This window comes from Geotrypetes seraphini, chromosome 7, assembly GCF_902459505.1.
Source record: "Geotrypetes seraphini chromosome 7, aGeoSer1.1, whole genome shotgun sequence".
NCBI lineage: Eukaryota > Metazoa > Chordata > Amphibia > Gymnophiona > Dermophiidae > Geotrypetes > Geotrypetes seraphini.
In genome coordinates this window covers 70524096-70536714 of record NC_047090.1, presented here as the reverse complement: position 1 = coordinate 70536714, position 12619 = coordinate 70524096, and the positions used below count along the sequence as shown (strand labels likewise).

At 38.9% G+C, this 12619-nt stretch overlaps 1 protein-coding gene across 1 annotated transcript in view; it reads left to right on the top strand.

Annotated features, from left to right (window-relative positions):
- Window positions 1-12619, top strand: part of ABCC9 (ATP binding cassette subfamily C member 9) — a 343621-nt gene that overhangs the window by 276934 nt on the left and 54068 nt on the right. Inside the window, 2 exon segments of the mRNA XM_033952235.1 lie at window positions 4536-4608; window positions 4610-4629. Coding sequence (XP_033808126.1) covers window positions 4536-4608; window positions 4610-4629 — 93 coding nt within the window.

The window sequence follows — 12619 nt, the reverse complement described above, 5'->3', positions numbered from 1 at the left end:
GCGCATGCTCATACCCTTCTAATTCTCCCTCTTGCCGAGAGGGAGAATTGTATTATCTTCTGTGATATGTATTATCTTCTGTGAAATTGAAATATCATAATTCTTTACTGTTCCTGTAACTTAATCTTATCCTGTAATGTAAATTCTACTGGAATTGCCCGAGATATCTTCTATATTGTAATCCGCCTAGAACCAGCAAGGCACAGGCGGAATAAGAAATCCCTAATGTAATGTAATGTAATGTAATTCGTGACCTTTTCCTAACAGGTCCCCTCTGAAAATTCTTAACAAACTGTATATTGTAACTTTCGCTGTATGTTTGTAATTTGTGACCTTTCCAAACAGGTCCGCTCAGAAATTTCATAGCAAACTATATATTTTATCTTTTCGCTTTCTTAAAATTTCTGTACTCTGTATTTCCTCTGACTATTGCATATTGTAAACTCGCCTGAATGTCCAGCTCTCTTGAATGTAAACTGCCTAGAAGTCGCAAGATTGTGGCGGTATAAAGAAGAATAAAGTTATTATTATTATTATTATTAAGTGAGTGCTGGCATAGAAAATAAAGTTTTATTTTAAAAAAATGACAACATTGCTGGTTCCACTTAATATTCTATGTTTGGTAGTAGTAGTAAAGATGCAGCCATATACAGTAATAATTCCACTCAGTTTCTGTAGTGGGCTTTGTCACTATATGTTCTAATGAAGGACGGGACAGTCCCCTTTCTCTGAACATGCCCAAGTGAGTTGCAGCTGGTCCTTGTTAATAACTAGCAGATGCAGCTAAAATTAGATTTTAGGTCATTCTGAAACATTTTGTAGATATATTTAGCTAAATTTGGAGGAGTAATGGAGAAATAATACAACACATTCAGCTCTTAAAACAGAATATCGCAAGTACTTAAAAGTATTTACTTAGTGAAATACCATGCATATCTGCTGATGGAAAAACAGAAAAAAAAAATGATCTGCCTGCACTGTAACTTGCTACATGCTATATAGATACAAGAACTAACTCTTCCTTCTTTGGGTTTGCATTTGTGATATTTTTAGATTACCGGTACCTTTTTCACCTTGTGTGCCTCTCACTAAACATGGGCTTAAAATAAAAGAATCATAAAGGAGTGCTATAGAAAATTCTTGACCGCAAAGAGTAGATAACATAATGTGAAGTAGAATGACAAAAATGAAATCAGGTTTGCTAGTCATGTTTTTGCATTATGGCCTTATCTTCCCTAACGCAAACAGAGTCTTATAGATACAAACTTATAAGTAGAAATTCATAGATAGAATCTTATAGAACTCAGCGGTACCTTCTGTATGAATCCAAACTTTAAGACATACAGAGTAGCGGCGCCCATATCATCATCGGTCCCAAATAAATATTATAAATATCTTATAACATTAGTTAGATTTTCTAAATTAATGAAATACTCATCTTTGGGTGGGGGCAGGCACTCTGACATAGAACTATGTTTCCGCCCGTAAGGGCTTTTTCAAGGAATTTCCCCTTAGAGCAATAGACTCGTGCTTCCTCCCGCGTTCATACCGTTTAGCTGTTCTAAGGGGGAGAATTCCTTGAAAGAGCCCTTACGGGCGAAACATAGTTCTATGTTGGAGTGCATGCCTCACCCGCGTAGATGAAGATGAGTATTTCATTAATTTAAAAAATCTAACTAATGTTATAAGATATTTATAATATTTATTTGGGACCGATGACGATTTGGGCGCCGCTACTCTGTATGTCTTAAAAGTTTGGATTCATGCAGAAGGTACCGCTGTGATCTATAAGATTCTATCTATGAATTTCTACTTATACGTTTGTATCTATAAGACTGTTTTGCGTTGAGTTTGAATAGTGAGTCTTTAGATTTTTTATAAATACCGAGCTGGTTTAAATTTGTTTCTTATTTTCCCTAAGCATCTCTTTTACACCTTTGTCATCCAATGGTCTAATCGAATCCCTCCCAAGCTTCCTTCTTTGCCGCTGTGGCCATCTTCATTGCAGATTTTCTTTTTGCTGCCTTAGGCACTGTTTTACTAAGCTGCGGTAGAGGTTTCTACCATGGTCCGGAGCTATAAATACTCCGACGCTGCTCTGACACTCATGGGAATTCTGTGTGCGTCGGAGCATTTAGCGCTCCGGGACACAGAAGAAAACTTTACCATGGCTTAGCAAAAGTTTAAACCTAACTAACCAAAACCTATGCTATCCTCTTCTTGCATCACTGGGGTCCAATTTCCATTTTTAAAAATAAGCCTCCTAATAAGATTTATTGGGCTCTTTCACATCACCTTTAGTTATGCCATCATGTACTTGGTACTTTATTTGAAATTTTCTAATGCATTGGATATATTTAGCCTGTGCATTCAAAAATTAATATTTTAAACAGTGCCTGTGACACTCATTTTTGAAGCATATGGATGTCTCACAATGACCCAAAATAGATCCATCTGCCAAAAACATCTGTATCGCAATTTTCAAAAGGCAGAATTTGGACATTTTACACTGCAGTTCATCCTAATAGCAAGGGGGCATCACAAAGTGGGGTTAAGTGCAGCTGTGCTATCGGCAGTCTGATAGCACAGCTGCTGTAGGAAGAACTGCCATGGCGGTGTACACATTCCCCTGACATCTGCCCCTTTCCCGATACCCCCAACTCTGACATACTCTCGCCTTTTGCAATCTTCCTCCCAATCCACAAATCCCACCTTCTTTTTAAGGAAGGATGCCCCGATGCCCCTTAGATGTAGCACCGTGAGACTACTGCTAGGAGCCTTTGGTAATATTTTAAAATCCCAGTGCAGTTCCAGGCAGGAGCTAAGGGGGACTGCTCCTGCCATAGGCCACTGGAGACCCCCAGGTAGGTTCTGGGAGGGTGGTTAGTATTTGGGGGGTGGGGTTTGTGAATAGTGAGAGGGATCAGACAGGGGCAGGATATGTAAACTGTCAAAAGGGAGATTAGAATTGGAGGAGATGTTGGGGGTATATGGCTGTCGGACGGTTTGGAAGATGTTGGGGATTATGAGGCTGTTGGGGGATCAGAAGACATATGCAGATGTCATTCAGATACTGTATGCAATTGATATATATGATATATTGCTACAATAAATAATAATAGTTTGATTCACATCACTACATGGCTAACCCAACATAAATTAAAGCTAAACCCAGACAAATCCAAATATATTCTCTTCTTCAATCAAAGCCAGGTTAGCCTGCCAACACCAATTCTCCAACAGAACATTGCCATTGCATCATCCGCTAGTGTTCGTATTGGGGCATTTATACGTGATCAGCAGTTTAACTTCAGTGTGCAATTATCCTTGATGTAATTAAATGTTCCTCCTTCAAATTACGACTGATACGATCAATTTGTTCCTTGCTTTCCCCCTCAGCATTAGATATACTAATACACTCACTAATTATTCAACAGCTTGATTATTATAATTCCCTTTATGTAGGACCTTAGACAAAAGGACCAGCTATTCAATTAATTAAAAATGCCAAAACAATTGACCACATTACCCTTTTACTGAAAGAAGCACATTGGTTACCTATCAGTCATCAGATCATCTCTGTCAATTACAATTACTTCAGAACACAGCTATCCGATTAATTAAAAATGCAAAAAATTGTGACCACATTACCCCTATACATTGGTTATCTATCAGTCACTGGATTACTTACAATATAGTTTTACTGGCATACGTGGAATTCTGGTGAACCTGCCTATCTCATGCACTTACTCACACCGTTCATACCTTCTCGATCCCTTTGGTCTAGTAACCAGAGTCAGCTTGTCATCCCTTCCTACCGAGAACTGATACATGACCACATCCGCGGCATTATTTTTTTCTGTCCAAGGACCTCACCTCTGTAACGCATTGCCTAGCCCACTTAAGAATCGGACATCCTTTGAAAAATTCCAGTCGGAACTAAAATCCTTCTTATTCAGAGATGCATACCCATAAATTATTACCTACCTAAACTTCAAGCAAGGACCGACCTCCAGGACATAGTATGCTCCTTTTATTTATGTTCTGCCCTCCTTTCCTATTCTATCAGAAATTGTAGTTCACCCTTCACCCCTCACTTTCATGTTTGTGTAACGTGCACGCAACACACTTTCCCTATTAGAGTGCAAGTTGCTAAGAAGGCATCAACCATTGTGCAGAGTAGCAAGCCCATATTAAACTTGAAACAAGAAGAGGGAGGTGCCATGGTGTGACTGTTGGTGGGGGATTTTGAAAGGAAGAAAACTGGGTGGGGGCGGGTTTTTATTAAAAAAAAATTTTGGATTGTTTTCCAAATTTTACATTTAGTCTTTTCACTTATCCTGCGCTAGTTTTTGCACTTAGTAGTATGAAAAGTGCAAAAACTTAACTGTACATCAATAAAAAGGCCAAAGAATCTGTAAATAGATTGTTCCACTGTATATTTTTTTTTCTTAAATTATCTGCATTATATTTCTTCCATGTGCCTCACCTTTTTCATTTTCCCAGTGATATATTTGGTTTCTTTGTGATGATAGGGATCTTCAAGAACTTGATGACAGTACGCAATTGCCTTTGCTTTGCCATTTTTCAGAAACAGCAGAAGGACTTTACCACCATCAGAGCATTTAGGTAGGTAAAATCTGCCTCTCCAGACAAAATATATTTGAACAATAGACAATTTTCAAACTGCCCATATATCTGTACAATCTGTTGTGGTGTTTGGACTGATTTTTTCAAAGTGTTGTGTACCGCTATTCATAACGAGTTATATATTTACAGGTGGCTGGCAAACGCACAACATCTCCAGCAACTGGTTTTAAAGTTACTAGTTGGATGATTTTATGAAGGATTTTTTTATGCATTGAGGTCTTTATAAACAGGATCTTTAAAAATTACCTCATGGGATTACACACATAAAAGTACCCATGAAGCCAATAAGGCACATACTTTTATATGACCATTTGTAGTCAGGTTCAGGGGCAGAGTTATGATTTACACATATGCTTATAAAATATGGTGAGTGAGTCTAATACTTTGTGTGTGGCATATATACCTGCTTCCAAGGCAGGTGTAAATATCCATGGCTTCAATCTAACCATGATTTGCTGGCTCACAGATTGTCTGTGAGTTTTCTTTCCATTTGTAGAAACAGAAACATGATGGCAGATAAAAGCCAAATGGCCTATTCCAGTCTTCCTAACCACAGCATTCACTGTCTTGTATCTAAGAGATCCCCATGTCTGTCCCACGCTTTTATTTGAATTCAGACTCGTTTTTGCCTCCACCACCTCTACAGGGAGACTATTCCAAGTAATCTACCACCCTTTCTGTAAAAAAGTATTTCCATGGATTACTTCTAAAATCTATCACCTCTTAACTTCATTCTATGCCCTCTCATGCTGGAGTTTTCCTTCATTTGAAAAAAGGCTCACCTTCTGTACATTTATGCCATGGAAATATTTAAACGTCTCTATCATATCCCCTTTCTTTCAGAGTGTACATATTGAGGTCTCTAAGTCTGTCCCTATATACCAGTGGTTCCCAAACCTGTCCTGGGGGACCCCCAGCCAGTCAGGTTTTCTAAAATCAATAAAAATTTTCATGGAAAAAAAAAAAACCACAAAAAAGATATCCCTAATGAATATGCATGAGAGAGATTTGCATATAATGGAAGTGACAGGTATGCAAATCTCTCTCATGCATATTCATTAGGGATATCTTGAAAACCTGACTGGCTGGGGGGTTCCCCCAGGACAGGTTTGGGAACCACTGCTATATACTTTATGACAAAGACCACTAACCAATTTTGTAGCAGCCCTCTGAACTGATTCCATAAGAACATAAGAATTGCCGCTGCTGGGTCAGACCAGTGGTCCATCCTGCCCAGTAGTCCGCTCACGCGACGGTTCCCAGGTCAAAGACCAGTGCTCTAAATGAGTTCAGCCTCACCTGCGTATGTCCCAGCTTAGTCTTGAAACCCTGGAAGGTGTTTTCCCCTACAACAGACTCCTATTTGTTGTCAGATGGGAATGCACAAAAAGAACTTTCGCCCTATACAATATTTCTCAACTATTATTTTACTTAAAATATTTCTATTCTACAAAATCTGAAATTCTTGTTGGATCAGAAAAAATATATACATAATCATATACTCCCCCTTTTATCAAAATGCGCTAGAGGTTTTTAGCATGGGCCGACGGGATAAGTGCTCTGATGCATTTACTGCACTGGTTTGCACTAAAAACCTCTAGCAATCTGGGATTCAGCCTTAAACATAGGCTGTTGAGTGTTCATAATGTCAGAGGGAAGGCTTCTGGCTCAGCCGCGGGATGCGTGTAGGAGCCTCCGCCCACAGCTTTGTGCAAAGAAATGACTGCGGCAGGAAGGAGGTGGGAGCCTGCTAGAAGGTAAACACCCACTAGAGGGCACGTACTTGAGGCACAGAATGGAGGGAGGGAGTGTGACACGTATGTGAAACGTATGGTATGAAAGAATTATTAATATTGAGTGACACTGCCTAGGATCCATGATAGCTGTTACAGGGAAACACAAGTATTATGAGAACGAGCAAGGACTTTTCAGCACCTATTGAGCAGGTCATTGTCAGCTCAGGCAGGCTAACACATAACATTCCACAAGCATTCAGTTAACTCAATCCACAAGCATTCAGTTAGCACATCCTCCACTAGGAAGGGGATGGGAAATTAGCTCATGAGGCAAACACATACTGATTGGTAAACATCCTCCACTAGGAAGGGGATGGGAAATTAGCTCATGAGGCAAACACATACTGATTGGTAAACATCCTCCCGACATTGGATGGGAAATTAGCTCACGAGGCAGGCTAGGAGTATATTGATTGGTAAACATCCTCCCGGCATTCAGGCATTCAGTTACAAGGAGGGGATATGTATAAATATTGCCTTCCCAGAAAGAAAAGTTACCTGTAAGAGAGAGGACATTTCCACTACTGACAAGCTGTGTGATGATATTTTGTGAGTAAGCCTCCTGATCGTATGGAAAGTGACAGAATAATGATGTAATAACCGGTAATGTATTAATTCAAACTCTGTACTTAATCAATGATTATGGCTAGAAATATTGTATATATGTAATAAAACTTAATATGTATACTATTTTGATTTCCTGGCATTCTGTCCAGTGCGGAACGTGACTGAAGGTCTTTGGTAAGCCTTTTTTAAATAGTAATACATTAATTGGCGTAGTCGGCAGGATTTCTCTAAAGAAAACCTGAGCGCTCTTGTGATACAGGAATGTTCAGGAAGAGAGAGAAATCCTCAAAAGAACCTATAGAGGTGCCCAGCTGGACCGAGGCACCGTATAATTTAATAGCACAAGAACTAGCCAATAATCATGGATTAGCAGAGTCATGGGAAAAGGTTCTGGGAAGTGCAGAACCAATTGATCTTGTACAAGCTTTAGAAAAATGCCCCTATAAATTGGGTGATGTAGTTGCCCCGATAAATCAGGTGATGTAGTTGTTCTGGGTTCTGGGAAGGGCAGAACCACTTGATCTTGTACAAGCTTTAGAAAAATGCCCCGATAAATCGGGTGATGTAGTTTAGAGAAATAAAAATGCCCCGATAAATCGGGTGATGTAGTTGCTCTGGGTTCTGGGAAGGGCAGAACCACTTGATCTTGTACAAGCTTTAGAAAAATGCCCCGATAAATCAGGTGATGTAGTTTAGAAAAAATGCCTTGCTGCCACAAAATATAAGATGTTGGAGTAAAAGTTCCTTTGTTTGAAAGAGCGAACTGCAAAGGGAGGGATTTTCACCCCCACCTTTTTCCTCCTTCGATGCTATCATGTGAGCTTGACGGCGGGCTTTTTTGAGTTTCTACTTTGTTTCCCCAGGCAGAGGGGAGGGGGAAGTGGGAGGAAAGAAAAAAAAAAAAAAGGAGAGAGACAGCATGGGGTCTGTCTGCAATTCTACGAATGTTGCAAAAACAGGGATCGATATTTAAAATATGCTTAAATATTAACAAATTATGGATTTAAATGTAGGAATTTGTAATGAAATTAATAATGTAAGCAAGGAACCAAAGGGTTTATGGATAAAACTTACCAAGCCTTATGCTATTGGAGTTCCGATTAGCCGATATAAGCTACTTGAAGTTAATTGAAAGTTGTTTTGCTGTTCAGGAAACAAAGAAAGTTTATTTAAGTTTGAAAGAGTTTCTGTAGGGTAGATCTATGCTGTTAAGAACAATGGAGGTAATTTAGAAGCTGTTTGCCTGATGTAGCCTGAATTTTTTTTTTTCTTTTCCTTGTTTCTTTAAGAGATGGTTAAAAGCAGGGAGATAGTCTGTAGAACGAACGTACAAGAATGTGGAAGAAAGCTTTGTGAGACGTGTTAAGGAAGGATGTGCCTTTGGTTGTAGTAACAAGCAGGCTGACTAGTCACTGTCTGAAGGCTGGCCGCGGACTTTTCAGCAGTCCGAAATAAGTTTTTAAGAACGATAAAAGAATATTGGAAATGTTATAAAATGTTAATGTATATTCCTGTAAGTAGGTTTCAGGTTTGTTTGAACGTGCCCAATCTACTTTTACTAGGCTACCACAGGGATGGTTACATAGTCCTACCATTTGTCCTCAAATAGTAGCGGAACATTTAGATGAATTTCAGAAATTCACCTCTATACAAATTTCTCATTATGTTGACGACATATTGATACAGGGAACAACGAAGTTGGATTTATTAATTGACCATATGAAAAAGAAGGGAAGGGAAATAAATCCAACAAAAATACAAGGACCGGCAACGTCGGTAAAATTTTTAGGAATTCAGTGGAATAGAGGATATTAGGGAAATCACAGAGAAAGCAAAACGAAAAATATTAGATTTTCCCACTCCAAAGAATATAACTAGTAAAAAATATGAGTTTATGTGGGGAGAAGAACAGCAGGTTGCTTTTGGAAATGCTAAACAAGCCATACAGACAGCTGTAGATTTGTGGCCCATGAGAGAGGGGGAAGTGGAATTATATGTATGGCAAAAACAAAGTGGGAAACGGGTACCCTTAGGATTCTGGAACAGGAAATTCCCGGAAGCAGGTGAAAAATATATTCCCTTCGAAAAACAACTTTTAGCATGTTATTGGGCGTTGGCTGAGACCGAAACAGATTACCTTAGGTCATACAGTACTATTGCGACCACAAATTCCAATTATGCAATGGATAATGTCTGATCCCAAGTCAAATAGAGTAGGATATGCTCAGGAATAAAATATTATTAAATGGAAATGGTACATTTCTCAAAGAGCTAAAATAGGTGAGCATGGGGTAGCTACTTTGCACGAAAAAAAATAGCTAATATTCCTAACGGAGAGCTGGAAATCATAAAGCCAGTATATGCTCATGAATCCCCAGTGAAATGGGGAGTGGAATATCTTTTTACTGACTCCTGGTCGGTCGCTAATGGTCTTGCTACATGGTTAATGGGGTGGAAGTCCCATAATTGGTTAACTGTGGGGTAAAGAATTGTGGCAAGACATAGAAAAAATTGTACAGGAGACAATAGTGTCAGTATTTCATGTAGATGCACATATGCCTGTTGATTCAATGGAACGATTGTTTAATTCCCAAGCAGATGCCGCAGCTACCATTTCTGTAACAACTACTAATTAAATTCCTAAGGTGGAAGAATGGTTGGAAGGTACAGCCATTTGGACACATCAGAAAAGTGGACATCTTGGAGAAAAAGCTACTTACAGGTGGGCTCAGGAATGAGAGATTCCTTTGACGATAGATGTGATCAAACATGTGATCGGAAAATGTCCGGTGTGTCAACATATCAAGAACGGGAAGTACCACATAAGGTAATGGGGCACGGGGGCGATTTGCCAGCCCAGATTTGGCAAATGGGTTTCATAGGACCGTTACCCGAAAGTCATAAATGTAAATATATGTGTACTGCTGTAGATTATTATTAGCATTCCCTTGTGCTTCTGCGTCACAATGGAGCACTCTAAGGACTTTAGACATGATTATTCAGTATTATGGTATGCCCTTACAAATACAAACTGATAATGGATCACATTTTATGGGAGGGCAGATAAAAGAATATGCTAAGGAAAATAATATTGAATGGGTATATCACATGCCCTATTATCCCCAGGCAGCGGGATTAATTGAAGATGAATGGACTTTTGAAAGAGGCCCTTAAAAAACTAACTACAGATGACAAATATGGGCAGTGGAGGGATAATGTAATCCCCAATTTGACGATTGGGAAACTGTCCATAGCCAAAATCTGGATTAGCAATCCTAAAGGACCTCCGGAACCAGCGGAGGTGATTGCAATCGGGAAAGATAAGGCTCTCCTTGTAATGAAACCGGGAGTGGAAAAATGGGAATATGTCCCTCAGGAGAAATGTTATTTGAGAGAGTAATAATGTTTTCTGAAACTTGCAGAGTGCCTTGGAATCCTTGGAATATGGTATGGGGTAAGAGGCGCTGCCCCCGGGCGATGTATTACAATTAAAGAAGGGGTCGTTACGTCATGGAGATGGAAGCATTCTTCAATGAATCGGAAGCAAGATAACTTCACTTGCAGCGCTAACTCCAGATGTATCATTGCAAATGTGACAACAAGAGACCATACATGGATTACAGAGATTAAAAGCAATGAACACACTAGAAATGAGTAGATATGGAGGACCGTGTTTAATAAACAATTTCAAGCACCAGAAGTACAATGTAATGATATGTGTAAATATGTAGTGTTACTCCTCATACTGGGGGAACCTCAGAAACAATTTTTCTGAGCACCTAAATTTAACGGACAAATGATTGATATGAATACATTTTGTGACTCCACATTGCAAGGGCGAATTTGTAAATTACAATCAATAATATATGATGTGTGTGAATGGACTATATTATTGAAATAACACCACGCGTAATATGTGTGGTGACTAATGAGCCAATAATACCAAAAATGATAGTACCCTTTGCAGGATGCTTACACAATATGTCAACATTTTTTTGGCAGAATCAAACTTATGTTTGAACACCTGATATAGGATTTAGAACAAATGTATTCTGGGAGAACAACTTTTCCGTTCCAAATTGGGATTTAAAGTTGGGAAAGTTAATATTAGGATCCCGTAGGATAAATCAGTCCATAAGGAATTTGAACAAAAGCATAATAGAGCACCAGATTAGTAATTATACTAACCATAATAGTACTTGTTCTGTCCTTGTGGAATTGTTATGTGGTTTATGGACTATGCTGTAAACCAACTCGGACCACGATGGTATCCTATGGCAGTATCACTCAATAAGGACCGAATGTGACACGTATGTGAAACGTATGGTATGAAAGAATTATTAATATTGAGTGACACTGCCTAGGATCCATGATAGCTGTTACAGGGAAACACAAGTATTATGAGAACGAGCAAGGACTTTTCAGCACCTATTGAGCAGGTCATTGTCAGCTCAGGCAGGCTAACACATAACATTCCACAAGCATTCAGTTAATTCAATCCACAAGCATTCAGTTAGCACATCCTCCACTAGGAAGGGGATGGGAAATTAGCTCATGAGGCAAACACATACTGATTGGTAAACATCCTCCACTAGGAAGGGGATGGGAAATTAGCTCATGAGGCAAACACATACTGATTGGTAAACATCCTCCCGACATTGGGATGGGAAATTAGCTCACGAGGCAGGCTAGGAGTATATTGATTGGTAAACATCCTCCCGGCATTCAGGCATTCAGTTACAAGGAGGGGATATGTATAAATATTGCCTTCCCAGAAAGAAAAGTTACCTGTAAGAGAGAGGACATTTCCACTACTGACAAGCTGTGTGATGATATTTTGTGAGTAAGCCTCCTGATCGTATGGAAAGTGACAGAATAATGATGTAATAACCGGTAATGTATTAATTCAAACTCTGTACTTAATCAATGATTATGGCTAGAAATATTGTATATATGTAATAAAACTTAATATGTATACTATTTTGATTTCCTGGCATTCTGTCCAGTGCGGAACGTGACTGAAGGTCTTTGGTAAGCCTTTTTTAAATAGTAATACAGGGAGAGAGAGGGGCGCATTGGGACTCAGATGGAGGGAGAGAGGTGCAATGAGACACTGAAGGTAGAACAGGACCCCCGTTCGTAAGTACGAGCCTGACGTAAATCGGATGTTCATAAAACGGGGACTGCCTGTATTTTAATACTTAAATAAAAATACAGTGAAGAACTCATTAAAAAGTTTAAGTAAAAGTAAAAAAGTTATTTCCTAATATAATACTTTTTGAGTAAAAAGTAAAAGTAATTCAACTACAATGTCTGTTCACCGAGAATTGATACCAGTTTCAGCTTTAGCTCTTGCTTTAAAGTGAACCAACTCATCACTGTTCTGTTTGGCTGAACATCAGTAACTAGTTCAAACACAGATAACGCCACTTTTCTTATAGGCTATATTCTCTGAACAGCAAAATTTAAAACGAGATGATTATTTCTTTGCATGAGGAGGTTTGCAATAGCAAACTCCTGTTCTCAGTTTTGCTGTTTCATTTTGTTTACTGAGGAACTGTCATTTACTTCTCTCTTCCGCTTATATGTTTTACTTTTAATTGCAA